Source organism: Xenopus laevis, chromosome 6S, assembly GCF_017654675.1.
Source record: "Xenopus laevis strain J_2021 chromosome 6S, Xenopus_laevis_v10.1, whole genome shotgun sequence".
Classification (NCBI taxonomy): domain Eukaryota; kingdom Metazoa; phylum Chordata; class Amphibia; order Anura; family Pipidae; genus Xenopus; species Xenopus laevis.
The window spans coordinates 53,047,665-53,066,392 of record NC_054382.1 but is presented as its reverse complement, the minus strand read 5'-3'; the positions used below and the strand labels follow the sequence as shown (position 1 = coordinate 53,066,392).

Below are 18,728 nucleotides of genomic sequence, written 5' to 3'. Positions count from 1 at the left end.
TTCCTATAGATTCTCTTCCACCGGATAATCCTCAGAGGACTTTGGGACTTAATTGGGTGACCACCTTCAAATATTTGGGGATTTGGATCCATGCTGATCTAAATAAATACATAGAACTTAATATTCTGCCTCAAATGCGATATATGGAACAGAAAAGAACCGCATGGGCTACTTTGCCTCTATCTTTAATCGGTAGGATAAACCTCTTTAAAATGGTGATACTACCGAAATTAACTTATATCTTTAGACAATCCCCAATAATGATTCCTCATATGATCTTCTCTAAACTCAAAAGCCTTGCACTTATGATGTACTGGAATAATGCTACCCCTAGGCTGGCTCTCACCACCTTACAACTCCCGACTCAGCAGGGAGGTTTGGCGGCCCCTAACCTTTTCTTTTATTATTTGGCATCTCAGTTGGTAGTTGTGAGGAATTGGGCCAACTCTGATGACACCAATGCGTATGTACTTCTTGAAGCTCAATTGGCAGGGTCCTTTGAAGGTCTAAAAAATCTACCTTATCGGGGTGCTACTTATAATGTTACGGTCTCTCTTCTGATGAAAGAGACACTTAAGGCCTGGCGTTTGGTTAATCAATATTACCCTAAGCTACACTCTCAATGCTCCGGCTTTGCCCCGCTGTGGTGTAACCCCTATCTGAAGCAGTTAGAGTTGATCCCTGACCCTCAGCTCTGGGCGAGATATGGCATAAAATATATATCAGATATCACAGAGGAGGGTAAACTCATTGGTTTTCAGGCCCTAAAAGAAACTTATACTTTGCCAAATAATATGCTTTTCAGATATTTGCAATTGAGACACGCGTTTGTGACTCAGTTTCAGGGGGACACGGTAGACACCACGCTAAATAGCTTACAGGTAGGGGTACATAAACAGGTGTTAGGCAAGCCTCTATCATATTTTTATTCACAATTACAGACTGTTAAGGGTACCCCTCTCAATAGATTGTGGACCAAGTGGCAGCAGGACATCCCAGAACTCACGCAGGAACACTGGGAAGAATCACTGAGTTCCATCTTCGAAGGAGTAATCAGTAGTAAAGACAGAATGACACAAATTAACTACCTACATAGAGTTTACTTTACCCCACAAAGGCTGCATAAAATGAATCCGGCCATTAGCTCTGAGTGCCCCAGATGTCGACACTCCCCGGCTGACTTTTTCATATGGTGTGGGATTGCCCTGTCATTAAATCATTTTGGAGGGCGGTCGTGCAGCTTATTATGGCTAAAACCGACCTTTTCGTACCGTTAGAACCCAGAGTACTTTTATTAAGTCAGATGGACGACGTGTCCCCGAGGAGGGCGCATCGCACCTTACTATCTGTACTCTGTATGTATGCAAAAAAATCGATTGCAATTAAATGGAAGTCTGAAGATGGCCCCACTGTTAACGACTGGGAACAATTGGTGGAACACTCCCTACCATTGTACAAACTTACATACATGAAAAGGGGTTGCCCTGAGAAATTTAATAAGATATGGGGCTTGTGGCTTGAGGAGGACCCTGACCTAGATCCCCCTTGACTCTCTGACTGCTCACGCTGAGTTCATGCTAGCCTTTCTATATACATATTATTCTAGTGGGATGTGCGAGTGTAAGGGGATTATCGATTGGTTCACTACTACTTTGAGGGGTTTTTCACTTACAATGCATAGGGGACGATAATGTGTGGGAAACGGGGGATGGGTAAAGGTCACTGTCTTTATACTGTGTTAAATTGAGAACCTATGGCAACCCTGTGTATTGCTGTGGATGCACCGTGGTTTACCAGATGTATCGGGATAGAACTGTATTGTAATGTTTGTTACTCAATATGACAAGGAAAACATAGGGAACATAATAATAGTGATGCAAAGTCATGACTACGACAAGAATCTGAAGAACGACAAAGACACCATGTTATTGTTATCTGTTTAAGTTTTATTGTTAAAACTGAACTACTTACATGTAATGTATATTAACAGGAACAAACCTTGTATCTACTACAGTCGTGATAACTGAATGTATGTTTGTTTCAATAAACGAATTGTTAAAAAAAAAAAATATGAGGGTTGGCTGCTGCTGGCTCAGATACATGGGGCAAAATGGTGGCTGCTGGCACATGTACACAGATGTTTGGGGCAATATCAGGGGCGTAACTATAGAGGAAGCAGACCCATAGGCTGCAGGGGGCCCAGGAGGTATTGGGACCCCATGAGGTCCTAATTTATATAACGTTTCAGTAAATATTGGTAAAACTAGTCAACCTCTAAACATTTTAGGGGCCTGAAAAATAATTTGCTGTGGGGCCCAGTAATATCTAGTTATGCCACTGGGCAATATGATGGATTTTTGGCTCCTGCTAGCACAGGTAAAAATTAGGGGCAATATGATGGATTTTTTTGGCTGCCGCTGGCATAGGTACAGATTGGGGGTAACAATATGATGGATGTTTTGGTTTATGTTGGCATAAGATTGGGGTCTTGGGGGCAATCTGAGGGATTGACTTCCGTGGGCACAGGTACAAATAGGGGCAATATGATAGGTGCTGGCTCAGGTACATGGGGCAACATGATGGCTGTTGGCACAGGTACAGATGAAGCCACTTTGGTTTGTGTGTTTAACACAAAATATCTAAACACACTTTACCCACTTTTCCCATTTAACACAGAAAATTGTGTTACAGCATCCCATCTAATGAAAGCATTCACCATTGTGAACAATGGTGCTTTAGTATGCTAATGAAAAGGTTAAATGCATTAAATGACTTTAGATGACTTTAGATAACACAGTTTCATGTACATGGGGCAATATGAGTGGTAAGGTGGGTAATGGTAATGCAGGACCGGGTGGGAGGGCACTGATTGAATTCCTTGCCTAGGGTGCCAAAATTCCTTGGCCCGGCCTTATGTTGCCATATAAACAAACGCCTGGCATCAATCTCGGAAACAGAATCAATGGTGTCAGCTCTATGGCCATTTTATGTTTGTTTCAGAAATTATAAGTTTGGTGGCACTCAGTGCTTGAATTGGGAAAAGGTGAAGGGATGGTGCGTGAGGCATGTGAAGCTCCACCCACAGGAGAAAGCCACAATCAGCAGAAAATGTGCAGTGTGCGCAACTTTCCCTTGTTTGTTATAGTTTATATAGGAGCAGTGACCAGCTCCATGTTGTAGCTCCCACCCTTCCCAGCTATAGTCAGGTGATCCCACTGGTGGCTAATTAAGGGCAACCAAGTTTGGGAATTTTACTTTGAAAGCAGCAAGTAAGTTGCAGGAAAAACTTAGCCCCTGTGTAAAATGCATAATGAAGCAATAGAATTCTTACTGAATCAGATGCAATTTGAGTGTAGGACTGGCCAGATATGTGATGACTTTGACGTAGTTGGCCATCTTAAATATATTGCAATATATGGACAAACAATCCCTGTTGTTTAAAGGGTAATACATTTTTTAGTAGCTGTATGCACAAAATGTCTCAATGTCTTAAATATATTGATAATGGTTTGAGTGCAGAGGACCTCTGTCTGTGCCATACTCTGCCTGTGTGTGCCATACTCTGCCTGCCCTATATTCCCTGGGTGTGTTGCTCCCTGTGTGTGCCATACTTTGCCTGCCCTATGCTCCCTACGTGTGTGCCATACCCTGCCTTTCCTATGCTCCCTGGGTGTACCATACTCTGCCTGCCCTATAATCCCTTTGGTTTGTTAGCAATGGATAGTGATAAGTGATATCCCTGTAGTGGCCACCAACCATTTTTTTTCTGGTGTGCTACCACAATTAAAGGGATACTGTCATGGGAAAACACGTCAGTTAATAGTGCGGCTCCAGCAGACTTCTGCACTGAAATCCATTCCTTAAAAGAACAAACAGATCTTTTTATATTTAGTTTTGAAATCTGACATGGGGCTAAACATATTGTCAGTTTCCCAGCTGCCCCCAGTCATGTGACTTGTGCTGATAAACTTCAGCTACTCTTGCTGTACAGCAAGTTGGAGTGATATCACCTCTCCCCCCCCCAACAGCCTTACAAAAGAACAATGGAAAGGTAACCAGATAACAGCTCCCTAACACAAGATAACAGCTGTCTGATATATCTAAGAACAGCACTCAGTAGTAAAATCCAGGTCCCACTGCGACACATTCATTGAGTAGGAGAAACAACAGTCAGAAACCAGTTCCATCCTAAATTCTGGCTCTTTTTGAAAGCACATGACCAGGCAAAATTACCTGAGTTGGCTGCCTACATACCAATATTACAACTTAAAAAAATTACACTTGCTGGTTCAGGAATTACATTTTATAGTGTACAGTGAATTTTTTGCAGTGTAAACTAAAAACTACATAATAAAAATCTTAACAGAATCTCTTTAATGTGGACATTGTTTTGTGGTAAAATGGGTGTGGTTTAAAACTTTGAGTGGTTAACACTGGCTTCCATTATCAGCCCTCCACCATGTAGGCCAGAAAAATTCTGGCCCTCGGTACTACAGAAGTTAAACAGCACTGCTCTACACTATTACCCAGTAATTTATAATATGAGGATAATAGAGTTTACTCTGGATTTGTGTGACCTTATACTGTATATGGTCATTGGACGCCTCCGCGACTTCTACTATCCTTATATTTTATAACTGGTATGTTATTCCCTATATAGTTACATAGTTACATAGTTAAATTGGGTTGAAAAAAGACAAAGTCCATCAAGTTCAACCCCTCCAAATGAAAACCCAACTTCCATACACACACCCCTCCCTACTTTTAATTAAATTCTATATACCCATACCTATACAAACTATAGAGCTTAGTATCACAATAGCCTTTGATATTATGTCTGTCCAAAAAATCATCCAAGCCATTCTTAAAAGGCATTAACTGAATCAGCCATCACAACATCACCCGGCAGTGCATTCCACAACCACACTGTCCTGACTGTGAAGAACCCCTTACGTTGCTTCAAATGAAAGTTCTTTTCTTCTAGTTTAAAGGGGTGGCCTCTGGTACGGTGATCCTCTTTATGGGTAAAAAGGTCCCCTGCTATTTGTCTATAATGTCCTCTAATGTACTCGTAAAGTGTAATTATGTCCCCTCGCAAGCGCTTGACAGTTTACCCTCATAATTTAAGTCTTCCATCCCTCTAACCAGTTTAGTTGCACGTCTCTGCACTCTCTCCAGCTCATTTATATCCCTCTTAAGGAGTGGAGTCCAAAACTGCACTGCATACTCCAGATGAGGCCTTACCAGGGACCTATAAAGAGGCATAATTATGTTTTCATCCCTTGAGTTAATGCCCTTTTTTATGCAAGACAGAACTTTATTTGCTTTAGTAGCCACAGAATGACACTGCCCAGAATTAGACAACGTGTTATCTACAAAGACCCCTAGATCCTTCTCATTTAAGGAAACTCCCAACACACTGCCATTTAGTGTATAACTTGCATTTATATTATTTTTGCCAAAGTGCATAACCTTGCATTTATCAACATTGAACCTCATTTTCCAGTTTGCTGCCCAGTTTTCCAATTTAGACAAATCACTCTGCAAAGTGGCAGCATCCTGCATGGAACCAATAGTTCTGCACAATTTTCTATCATCTGCAAAAATAGAAACAGTACTTTCAAGTTGAAAAGCAAGGGACCTAGTACAGAGCCCTGCGGTACTCCACTAACAACACTGGTCCAATTAGAAAATGTTCCATTTACCACCACTCTTTGTAGTCTATCTTTTAGCCTGTTCTCTATCCAGGTACAAATATTATGTTCCAGGCAAACATTCCTTAATTTAACCAGTAACCTTTTGTGTGGCACTGTATCAAATGCTTTAGCAAAGTCTAAGTAAATCACATCCACTGCCATCCCAGAACCGAGGTCTCTACTTACCTTCTCATAAAAAGAAATTAAGTTAGTCTGGCAAGATCTATTACGCATAAAAGCATGCTGGCACAAACTCATAGTATTATGATTTGCTATGAAGTCCAGTATCTTATCCTTTATTAACCCTTCGAAAAGCTTTCCTACCACTGACGTCAGACTAACTGGTCTATAGTTTTGAGGCTGAGAACGGGATCCTTTTTTGAATAGAGGCACCACATTAGCAATTCGCCAGTCTCTCGGTACTATGCCAGATCTCAATGAATCCTGAAAAATTAAGTAAAGAGGTTTGGCAATCACAGAGCTAAACTCGCTCATTACCCTGGGATGAATACCATCTGGCCCCAGACCTTTGTTAATCTTAACATGTTCTAGTCTCTTTTGAATTTCTTCATGTGTGAACCATGCATCATTAGTTGTATTACTAGAATTGGTACTATTAAGAAGGAAACCTTCACTTACTGGTTCCTCATTTGTGTAGACAGATGAAAAATATGAGTTCTGAATCTGCGCTTTTATTTTGTTTTCATCAACCAGCTGACCCACCTCTGATAGTAAGGGTCCCACCCCTTCCTGCTTCATTTTTTTACTATTAACATATTTAAAAAATAATTTTTGATTTTTTTTACTGCTTGCTGCAATATCCTTTTCTATACCAATTTTAGCTTGCCTTATAGCTTCTTTGCATGATTTATTGGCCTCCTTGTACCTTATAAATGTTTCGGCTGTGCCAGCTAACTTGAAAGCCTTAAAAGCACGTCTTTTCTTACCCACCTCAACACCAACGCTTCTATTGAACCAAAAAAGGTTTTGCTTTGCAACGACGTTCCTTGCTTACAAGTGGAATATACTGACAAGTATATTTATTAAGCAGCATTTTAAAGACTTCCCATTTTTGTTCTGTGGTTAACCTTGTGAAAAGCATTTCCCACTTAATATGTTGCAGAGATGCCCTTATACTGTCAAAGTTTGCACGTCTGAAATTTAGTGTTTTAGTTACTCCCTTATAGAATTGCTTCTGCAACAGAATCTCAAAGGAGACCATGTTATGATCACTATTCCCTAAATGCTCACCCACACACATGTTAGAGATGAGTTCAGTATTGTTAGTTATTACAAGGTCCAAAAGAGAGTTCTTCCTAGTAGGTTCTTGAACGAGCTGGAATAAAAAGTTGTCATTCAGCATATTTCCAAACCTACTAGCTTTTTCTGTCTTAGCAACCCCATTACCCCAGCCAATGTCTGGATAATTGAAGTTATCCATAGCAACAACTTGACCCAGCTGTGAAGCCTGGGCCTGGGTATATAAGTCTCTTGCTATTTAATAAAGTGGGGGAGAAGGAAAAATGGGGAAAGTATGGAATGGTAAGAATGGTAAATTTAATTAATAAATCCTGCAATTATACATGCATACTACAGTGGCACAAATCCTTTCATAATGAAAATGTGTTTCTTCCAGTACAAAAATGTGTAGAAATGTATTCATACCAGTTTTGTACATTCCTTTAATTAAAGTGTGTATTACATAACAGCAGCTGATATACAAATAAACCTCTGCGTCAGTGAAAGAAGTAGCACCCATTAGGGTTCCCCAGGTATGAATTTACTTTGCATGGTCACTAATGGTAAATCTCCTGCATAGCCGGATTGCTATTTCATTTGACATTGTCAAATACATTGTATTCAAGATTAGCCTCAGACCTTATTTAGGAGAAACATCTCAATGAGTTAAAAAAACTATTTTTACATCTCACATTGCATTTGGAGCAAGGTATTACAATTTGCAGTATGTTTTCCCAAATCTGTTTAATGACATGGGAATAGGTAATGCCTATTTAAATAGAGAATATGGCTGGAATGAGAGGTTACAGTATCAGGACGCCTTTGGGAGAACACATCTAAGAATGACAAAGGCAGTCATTGATAAATCAACACATTATTATTCAGTGACAGAGCCCTGTGAGTGATTGTGTATCTTATTATTTATTGGTGACACTAGGGAATGTAGCTGTGAACATTATATAGCATGTGTATATTAAGACAATGGTGTAACAGTTAATAAAGCCCCAACTAAAACGGACAAACTCAGTATCCATTGCTTTTACAGTTAAAGGCACAAAAAGGGAGACAAAGCAAAGAAGGTCCCTGGTCCATGCCTAAAAAGCTAATTTTAAAAATTGCCACAAATATAGCATTGTATTTGCATTCTTAACAGTAATTTAATATAGTGTGTAGCAATTATTCTTCATGTTCTTGTGTTTACTAAATTCTGTATGTAACAGTGGGATTAGTAACATATTTTGTAAGAATGAAAAAATTGCTATAATTTGTTCTAGCAAATTATTGTAAAAAAAATCAAATATCTTATGAGCATTGTTACCTTGTAGCTATGTTTGTATTAAATAAAGATCATACTCCAGTGGATTATCCCTAACACTGTTGGCTCTCTGGCTATTGTGAGGCTACAAATGCTGCTTCCACTGCCTCACAACATACAGATTTGCATATCTCAGTTTAATACAATGCAGATTACTTGGAAAACTGTTCTTTAAATGGCCAAAACCTTGTCAAAATTAGAATGTGTAAAATAAAGACCATCAACACATCCTAAATGTAACTTTCTCTGCATCAATAATCTGCTTGACCCTATGCAGTCTGGCTTTCGACCTGCACACTCCACTGAGACTGACTTATGTAGAGTTGCAAATGATCTCCAGACTGCTAAAGCAAAAGGGCATTATTCTCAATCTCCTGGACTTAACTTCTGCTTTTGATAATGTTGATCATTCTGTTCTAATGCAAGTTATCCATTCAATTGGTATCCGTGATCAAGCTGCATCCTGGTTCTCTTCCTACCTCTCTGACTGCTCTTTCTCTATTACATTTGCAAACCGATCCCCTCCTCCGGTTCATCTTAATGTGGGGGTGCCTCAGGATTCTGTACTTGGTCCTCTGTTGTTCTCCTTGTATAGGCTCTCTTTTTGGAGGCCTAATAGCTTCATGTTGCCTTAAAAATCACCTGTATGCCAACATTCAGATACATTTAGACACCCCCTCACTAACCTTGACATTCAAACCCAGATAGCAGACTGCTTAGTAGCTATCTCTTTCTGGATGAACCAACACCAAATCAGGCTCAACTTAGCCAAGACTGAGCTCATGGTATTTCCACCCAAACCAAGCCCTTCTCTTCCTTTCACCATTACTATTGATGGCAGGACCATTAACCCAGTTAACTCCGCACGCTGCTTGGGGGTCATCTTTGACCAGTCCCTCTCCTTCTCCAACCATATTAAAAATACTGGCAAAATCTGTAGTTTCTTCCTCTGCAATATAGCCAAAATATGACCGTTCTTATCTAATCCTGTTTACACTATTGCAATCTCCTCCTAACCAGTCTTCCTGACTCCCATCTCTCTCCCCCCTCCAATAAATCTTAAACTCTGCTACCAGGATCCTTCTGCTCTCTCCTAAAAGGGAACCTACTCAACCCAAACTAAAATCATTAGCATGGCTGCCTGTTAAGAAGGGATAGCATATAAAAACCCTTGGGTTGCCGAACACTGGAGACTTTTTGATAGCGTTACTTTGGCAGTGCAAGCATCTCATAGTGAAGATGTGCCAGCGTCCATTTGTGCCTAGCGAAAATTCGCTAGTGATCAATTTGCAGATGGCTGGTAATTTAAAGTTGTATGGAGGTCTTTATTATAAATGTTGGTGCAAATGATTGAAGTTACCACTTTTTATTATAAATGTCCAGGGAACCTTAATAAAGACAAGAGAATTTATATACTGTAATGCCCTACACATGAGCCTACTGTAAAATGAATGTTTCATATGTTAGGAAATGTCTGGAGAAAACCGGTTACCCAAAAAAAGTTTGTTAGGACTTTTGCAGGCAATCCCGCTTAAAAAAGGTAAAATTCGCCAGTGTTTTTTGGACTTTAATTCATTTTCAGCAAACAGGATATGATGTAAGTGACAAAAGATTGAGGAAGATCTATCTTATTTTTAGCACTTTGCCTGGTCTGAGGTGGCAAAGTCAAATCTGGCAAAAGAGGTAAGGTTCAGTAAAATCCACACTTTACTGAATTTGCGGATTAACGACCATTCACCAAAGCGGAAAGTCGCCTGGTGAGAGAGTGCGAACAAACGCTAGCATCGTCCTCTTTCGCTAGGGAATTGATGCCTGCACCTGTTAGTGAATTGGCAATGTCCATGTGGATGTGATTTCTGGCGAAAAGTCGCTAGCGTTAGCCACTTCGCCCTAGTAAATCTGCCCCTAAGAGTCTACCTTTTGGAGCACTACAACATTAGCCTAGTCCTGTAACTACTGGCTATGTTTTACCTTGTGCACTTGTAAGACATCTATGAACTCTGGATGCTAGTTCAAGAGCAGAAGAACTTCATGTAGCCCCAATTCTTATGAATTAGCTGCCCAAGTGCAATTGTACTTCACCTAGCCATGTAATATTGCGCAGTTATCTGACCATCATATAGGCATGAACATCATCATTTAACCTAGAACCTAAACATTAGTACTAAATTAGAGTAATGTAGGGTTGTTTAAAAAAGAACTAAACCTTAAAACGAAGTAGGGTAGAAGTACTGCACATTATGTTTTGGGGGTTTTTCACCAGCCCACGTGAGGCAGTAATGTGTCCCTTTAAAGATGACCTTAGTAGCTCCCCATTTCTTTTAATTTCAACCTTTTCTTTTAATTTCTATCTCTTACCTTATTTCTGTGGCATACGTTTTGTCACAATGCGTCGGATCGCGCCAAAAACGTCTATGTAGTCCTACCCTATTACAGAGCTTATCTGTTATCTGCTTAGCAGCCTGTGCCTTTTCTCCTTTTTCATCTTGAATGGCTGCACCCAGGCTACATAATAGCTTATTTACATATACTATTGTTGTCTTTGTAAAGCAAACATATCACTTTCACCAATGCATAGAATTAGCTACAGTATATTATATTTAATTACTTTAAACTAAGTAAATACAAGACACAGCTGTATCATACTTGATTTGATCTACTAAAAAAAAAATTAAGCAAAACACAACATTCTACAAACAATTTTATTATATTGTTATTATATAAAGAACAGAAATGTCCAAAGTATATACTGAAAATCCAAAACAATAAATCCATATGTAGACTCAAAGTAGGGTTACCATCTCCTACACCTCTTAAAAATAAATACTGCCATACTGGGCATAGAAATGAAAATACCATAGGTTCCAATCCTGTAAGGCTAGCTCCCTAGAGGAGACAGATTAGTGACTGGGGTGAAGACTAACAACCAGGGTATGATGTGGAGTGAATGCATACAGTATATGCCAGTATCTGCATATATGCAGCATATGCATGTGAAGCATGATGACTGTAACCTTGTTTTGAGTTAAAGACTAAAGGGGAGTGTTGAACTGAAACATCAGCTATAAAGTGGGGCATAGGCTCCAATGTAAGTGTAATAGGCTCCATGTATTACAAAGAAGTTATAGTTACCCTGCCTCATAATGCCATAGTCTTCTGCACAACTGGGGTTTGAGGAGTTGAATTCTTGTGTGTATTTTATTGTTTTAAAAGCCTATTAAATGGAGTGAAGGCAATTTAACAAACCTAGGTGATTCAGTATGTCCTGCAGTCCATACCAACACATGAAAGGATGACATTTAGTGACTAACTACATCAATGTTATTCTTGGATACTGTATTAGCAGCAAAGTTAGAAAACCACTTTTATGGTGGAAAGAATAAATAACAACACTTATACACAAACTACACTATAGTGAGGTATAGGTATGGGACCTGTTATCCATAATGCTCGGGACCTGGGATTTTCTGGATAAGGGATTTTTCTGTAATTTGGATCTCCATACCTACGCCTACGTAAAAATAATTTAAATATTAAGCAAATCCAATAGGATTGTTTTGCCTCCAATAAGGTTGCATTGTATCATTACAGACAAAAGGGAAATTATTTTTGAAAATGTGAATTATTTGATTATAATGGAGTCTATGGGAGATGGTCTAATTTGGAGCATTATGGATAATGGGTTTACCAATAATGGATCCTATACTTTTACAGAATCTACTATTCAGAAAGTTCCAAAATAAGAGATTGTTGTTTCCCATAGGATCCTAATTAATAGATATGGTACCTTAGTTTAAAGAATGGTCCCTTATATATAGAAGCCCAGGCCCAAGCATTCTAGACATAAGTTTCCATACCTGTAAGTACAGCATTTATGTTTTATAATCTGAAATGATGTTACTCAGTGACAGACAGATCTCACCCTCCTCTCTACCTCTCTATTTTTTGTATAATATTTCAAATCGCTATAAAATAAATCTTACCGTAAAATAAGAATACTTAAATATAAAAAAACAAATATATGAAAATGTACAATTTCAGTGTTTTCACTCAAATGGTTATACAAATTACTGGAAAAATATAATTGTGTTACAGAAAATTTTTGATTTTACAATGTCTATTTTTATATTAAAAAAGCTTAACTATAGTGAATATTAATATTACATTTATAAATAAAGTTATGAAAATAGATAAAGTAAGCAAAAGAACATATTTTAGAATAAATAGTTAGGTACATTTACACTGAGGTTTATTTGGAAAGAATTCATCCATATTTGGAGAGTTGATTCTATTCTTGAGCATTAAGGAACTGTTGACAATTCAAATCGCCTCTGTTTTCAGGGGATCCAGGAATTTTTTTCCCAGTTAAGGGGAAGACACACCAGCATTTTCCACGCTCGCCATCTAAGGAAACCTCACACTGAAACATATTTTAAAAAAACAATGATTTTAATTAATTGCATTATCACTGAATTATAGGGAAAAACATGGAAAACTAGAATTTGTAACTTTTAATTTTAAAGGAGAACTAAACCCTACAGATTATTATGGTTAAAATTCCATATTTTATATACTGAACTTATTGCACTAGCCTAAAGTTTCAGCTTCTCAATAGCGGCAATGATACAGGACTTCAAACTTGTTACATGGGGTCACCATCTTGAAAAGTGTCTGCACAACTGTTGAGAAGCTAAACTTAGGGGTCGTCTCAAATTATCAAGCAGAAAATGAGGTTTGTCTGCAATATAAGCTGATGCTACAAGGCTGATTATTAAATTCTGAAGCTGTGCTGCCATGTAGTAATTATCTGTATTAATTAAATCCTTATATTGTGACATTTCTATTATATGTGTACTGTATATTGTGAGTGGCTCCCTAAGCTCAGTAAGTGACAGCAGCACAGAGCATGTGCAGTGAATCAGCAGAAAAGAAGATGGGGGGCTACTGGGGCATCTTTGGAGGCACATATCTTTACTGCTAAAGGCAAGGTCTAAAATAGAATAATGCAAGAAATGCTATATTTTGTATATTAAACATAAACATGAACTTACTGCACCAGAAGCTTAATTAAACAAATGATTTATGCTTTCAATGTTGGCCACAGGGTGGTCACCATCTTGTAACTTTGTTAAAGACCAAGACCATCTGACTGCTGCAGATATGAATCTCTACATGGTCACCGGTTGTTCTACAGCAAACCAAACAAAGCTGCTCGAGTTCTCTCCCCCTGCCATTTGAAAGTATGGTCCTCTCCCTGCAGAGCAGTTAGGGACCATCTGAAGTTTCCTATCCTCAGCAGTCAGAGCAAGTAAATGAAGGGAGAATTTCACTTCATACAGTCAGGTTTCTTACCCTTTAATGTTTAGTTCTCCTTTAATACATCTCTGCTATAATATCCTGGCCAGACCAGCACTTTTGCTGTTAATGGCATTAGTGTCTAATGCTTGCTAGAACACATAGTGAATCACGGTGGACACTCCTTTATCTGTTTCAGTCATGAAACTATGTGAGCTATGTTCTTAGTTCTACTATTCAACATAGTTCTGTGTTTGAATTGTTCTTAAAAGAGAAAATGGTACCTGCTTGCTGTGATAGAAACCATTTCTATTGCAGTTGGGAATATGAAATTTAAACACATCTTCTCCTGGTCTTTGCTGAGCCTTGGTCAGTTTATCCATTGTTTTGTAAAGATCTTTCTGGCATGGACCCTATATATTAACAATAAAATGTAAACACATTTAGGGATCAGAAAAAGTAAAGCATTCTCCCCTTAACAGTCAAACATTTTTATAAAGGTATACCCCTGTTTTATCAATTCATTATTGACATTTCAGTACACTTTTATATTTAACATGAACCTATGTATTTGTGTTATCTAACGTCTTTAATAAAATAAACATTTCTTTTAAAGGAACAGTTCAGTGTAAATATAAAAACTGGATAAATAGATTAGCTGTGCAAAACATGTTTCTAATATAGTTGGTTAGCTAAAAATGTAATGTATAAAGACTGGAGTGACTGTATAACATAATAGCCAGAATACTACTTCCTGCTATTCAGCTCTCTTGGTTTCCACTGATTGGTTAACAGGTAGTAACCAATCAGAGACTTAAGGGGGCACATAACTGTTTGCTTCTGAATCTGACCTGTTAAGGATCAATTGCAAACTCAATGAACAGTTATGCCCCATGTGGCCCCTCTTAAAGTCACTGACTGATTTAGAGTTAGAGAGATGAAAAGCAGGAATTAGTGTTCTGGCTATAATGTTAGACATCCAGTCACTCCAGCCTTTATACGTTACATTTTTGGCTAACTATATTAGAAACTTTTTTAGAAACTATTTATTTTACACATCCTATTTACCCAGTTTTTATTTTTACACTGAACTGTTCCTTTAAAGATGTCCCACTTTTATAATAAACTCCTAATCTGGTGGATGAGTAGAACATGGATAGCTCTCCTCTGAGAAGGGAAAATAAAAAGTAGCTCATATCCTGAAGAAAGCAACTTTTTTTTTTTTTTTTTTTTTTAACAAACCTGCATTTAATAGGATATTGGATGTTTTATTTTATTCTTTGTTACATATAAATGTAACAAAGAATAAAATAAAACATCCAATATCCTATTAAATGCAGGTTTGTTAAAAAAAAAAAAAAAAAAAAAGAGTTGCTTTCTTCAGGATATGAGCTACTTTTTATTTATTTATATATATATTTATATGTGTTTGAAAGAGGAATAATAACTTTTTCAATAAAAACAAATGAGAAATTATTTCAGACTTACTTGAAGTTCCTTCCATTTTCTGCGCTCAAGCATCTTTCGTGCCTTCAAACTCTCATACACAGTGATAGCATTCCAAGGATCAAGTTTGTCGAAGCCATCAGGAAATAATCGAAGGAATGGTGGAATCTGGTCGTGAGAAAGGTCTGTAACTTCGGGAGCAACATTTTCATGCTCTGCATAATCCTTTCCATCTAGAAAGAAGGCAAAGCTGGGTAGTTAAATTTACACTCTTTACATGTAAAATGCAATGAATACTACAACTGCAAATATGAATATATAGAACACCAAATATGAGCAGGATTTAAATTAACCAAAAAAAATTAAATGGATGAATCAAAACATTGCACAGTACAATGTATCCATAAATATTTACATTCCATATATATTTTCTTCTCAATTATATGTCACTATTGATTAGAAATGTGGGGTCTTAATAGAAAGGCTTTTTGATGATGTGTTGGGTAGAAGTAAATTCATACAATTCTAGATATCTATTATGAAACCTAGCATAAGTAACAGAAATGTGTGTAAGGTACATCATGTTATTCATTAAAATTTCAAAGAGTTCCTTGTTATGTGACTTTGATCTTTCACCCAAATGATTAAAGAAAATAGGTTATAGGTCACAAAAACATGTACGGGAAGAGGTCATTTAAGTGTGCGCTGGCAGTGTGAGCTGGCAAGAGAGTCATTAAGCGGCAGAGTTAAGCACCTGTACTTTGAAAGGGACCAAATCTGAAATTAAAGGCAGTTATAACAATTATTAGTGCATTGCACAATTAATGTTTATATCTCAGTTGCCTGATTAATGGCCCATTAGGTACTCTGACTGATTGGCACACTGGTCAGACAACGTATGCACTGTTGCAAACTACCTGAACAATCAGGATAACAGAAAGTGAAGAGGAGTCTTAGCCCAATGGAAATCTTTCATCCTTGATTCAAAAGGATTGCTCTAAATGGCCCCAACTGACCATATTGGATGGTTAATCAGTACAGGTATGGGTCCTGTTATCCAGAATGCTCAGGACCTGGGGTTTTACGATAACAGATCTTTCCATAATCGTGGATGTCATACCTTAAGGTTACTAGAAAATTGTGTAAACATTAACGCAATAGGTTGGTTTTACTTTCAATAAGGATTCGCTTGGATCAAGTACAAGATACTGTTTTATTATTACAGAGAAAAGGGAAATCTTTTTTAAAATGTTTGGATTATTTTGATATAATGGAGTCTATAGGAGATGGCCATTCTGTAATTTGAAGCTTTCTGGATAACAGATTTCAGGATAATGGATCCCATACCTGTATTGTCAAAAGTGGCCAAACTGCCCAACCAATGTACAACCACCTTAAGTCTTTGGATAACAAACTAGATCCTTTGCTCAGCTTTAGCCAGTAACTGTAGTAGTATGAGGAGTATAGAAGGGGCTAACAGAAATGCATAGGGATTTCGGTGCCTTTTCCTAAACCTAGATCCAATGCCAGTGTGTACTGTTGTGGACATTATTAGAATAACTTTTAAAAGGCTCTGATTTACTGAGCTGAAAATGCTTAGCACTTGCTAAAATACTGTTATGATTTAAAATTTACAAATCAACACTGGATAAATTTAGAGGTTTAATGATCTGTTGGAGACCAGCATTGTGTCTTAACACCACACAGCACAGAATAAAAGTCCACTGCTCAAAGCAATCAACACATATTATGACACAGTAAATGTTTTGATAAATGTTTGCTAAATACTTCATTCATTAATAGAAAGAGAATGTGCAAACAATAGGTATATGACCACGATCCATAACTACTGTGATTTAACATAAACGGGTATACCTTCCCCTTAACTCAATTGTTCAACGTCCAACCACCTATTCATAGTTCTTTCACACATTTTGCTTTTTCTCACTAGAGCAGACTTGCATTTTTAGAAATATATTCAAAATCAAATAAAATTAAGTTTGGGAAATGTACTTAGAAAGTCTTATGTTTAATAATGCACAACATTAGCTAACTGTGTGTTTCATTTTAATGCCTAATACGCTCCCTGGTATTAGGAATGCCATTAATCGTATAAACATTATAAGGCATTATACAAACAATATAAGTGTGAAAGTGTGTTTGTTGGGATTTAGAACAAGGACATACAAACTCCCGGCACAAAGACAGGTTTCATTGTAGACAAACAACATGGGCTAAAACAGAAGTACATCTTATTAGACATTTGCTATCATGTATATTTGCTTTTTTTATCTATTTCCACCCTGCCCCTAAAAAAGAAATTGCCAAAGCCATTTATAAAGGTCCGATTAAAAACACCTTTTACCTCTGTAAAACATTAGCCCCAGCATTCCAGTTTGTCTACAACTTTCTTATTGCTAAAAGGAATAAGATCTGTAGTACAAGTATAAACTTACCTGCTGCTTCACTAGGCCGTAACCTTTTGAGATCATCAGCATCCATACAAATCCCTTGGCCTCTTGTGAGTGCATACAAAGGGCGAGTTTCCCCTGCTTTTGGGTGGCAGCTGAGAGCCTTTCCACACCTGGCAGTGTACACCCCGCAGGACTCTCCCCGCTTTAGAGCACAAGTCAGGCAGCAGCCACACCCGGGCTCCCTTGCCAACTCTGGACAATCACTTGGCACCGGTGGACAAAGAGCTAACCTTTCTTCAGTGCACTGGGCACAGTGGAGTGACTCTGCCACCACAATTGCTGCTGCTATGAAAAGCAGACAAACAAACAGATTGCAGCAAGAGACATTTTCCCTAGCCATCGTTCTCAGATAAAGTGGAAAATTCGTTTTCTCTCTCTATATTGATACAGCAAGGGAAACTGAAATCTCTTGAAAGATATCTCTGTTTCTGTTTAATGCTGTTCTACATATATACATGCTTTTCTAGTTAATTAATGTTTTACTTCTGGTTAATTGTTAATCCGCCGGAAATGTTTGTAAAACATAGTGTGATTATGACTGCAGTTTCTTTGCTTTGGGTGGTCACAAACTAGAATGCCCCCTCAAGCCTTCCCTTTATACCCAGTCACCTAACTGGTCGTATCTGCATAAAGCAAGTTTAGATGTCAAAACAAAGGCAAAGAAAATATGTAACTAGTACTAGCTTTGATTTACTACTTCCTCAATAGTCAGGAAATGACATTCCATAAACATGAAACATTCTTTGGGATGGCCACAATGTCACCTTTTATTTAAGGTTTTCTAGGGTACAGCTCGTGATAAGAAAAGGGCACAGGTTTCAGACCAAACTCTTGTTTTTTTGGTTGTTGTTTCAGGGGATGTATTTGAAGTGGTACAAAGAGACAATAAACATGTGACGTCTATTGGCCAAGTGAACTTGCTTTGATATGTCGAAAACAAATTCTTTCCTAATCTCGCTACGTAACCAAAGCGTTAATAGTGTTAATGTGTAATAGTCAAGCCTTGATGCTGCAGCCGTGCATCACTTTGTGTCAACAAAATCTGTTATCAGTGACCTGTTTCAGATCTTCCGACTAATAAATGTGAATATTTTACATTTATTTTCTACTTAAGGACTCCTAATACAGTATAATAGAGGTGATGAATATGGAATTGTCATTCATAGAGCTGCAGCTGAAAGGTTCCCATTTGCTTTTATATTACGACGAAAGAATTCTGTAAAATCACATAGAGCTTGCATTTTTACTGTAATTTATGGGGAG

At 37.8% G+C, this 18,728-nt stretch overlaps 1 protein-coding gene across 1 annotated transcript; it reads right to left on the bottom strand.

The window, feature by feature from the left end:
* Positions 1–10,941: 10,941 nt before the first annotated feature.
* igfbp1.S (insulin like growth factor binding protein 1 S homeolog) lies at positions 10,942–17,848 on the bottom strand. The gene is made up of 4 exons (NM_001089768.1): positions 17,448–17,848; positions 15,034–15,224; positions 13,830–13,958; positions 10,942–12,670 (listed from the first exon to the last, which is right to left on the bottom strand). Exons 1-4 carry the CDS (start codon positions 17,803–17,805, stop codon positions 12,539–12,541), a joined length of 810 nt encoding a protein of 269 aa, NP_001083237.1. The 5' UTR covers positions 17,806–17,848; the 3' UTR covers positions 10,942–12,538.
* Positions 17,849–18,728: the final 880 nt, after the last annotated feature.

What these genes read in the sequence shown, in the direction of transcription:
- igfbp1.S (NM_001089768.1), bottom strand. Translation starts at nt 17,805, where the DNA reads ATGGCTAGGGAAAATGTCTCTTGCTGCAATCTGTTTGTTTGTCTGCTT. An exon ending in ACGGCCTAGTGAAGCAGCAG is followed by an intron (nt 15,225 to 17,447) that starts GTAAGTTTATAC and finishes CCTTCTTTCTAG; the next exon opens with ATGGAAAGGATTATGCAGAG. An exon ending in GTTTCTATCACAGCAAGCAG is followed by an intron (nt 12,671 to 13,829) that starts GTACCATTTTCT and finishes AATATGTTTCAG; the next exon opens with TGTGAGGTTTCCTTAGATGG.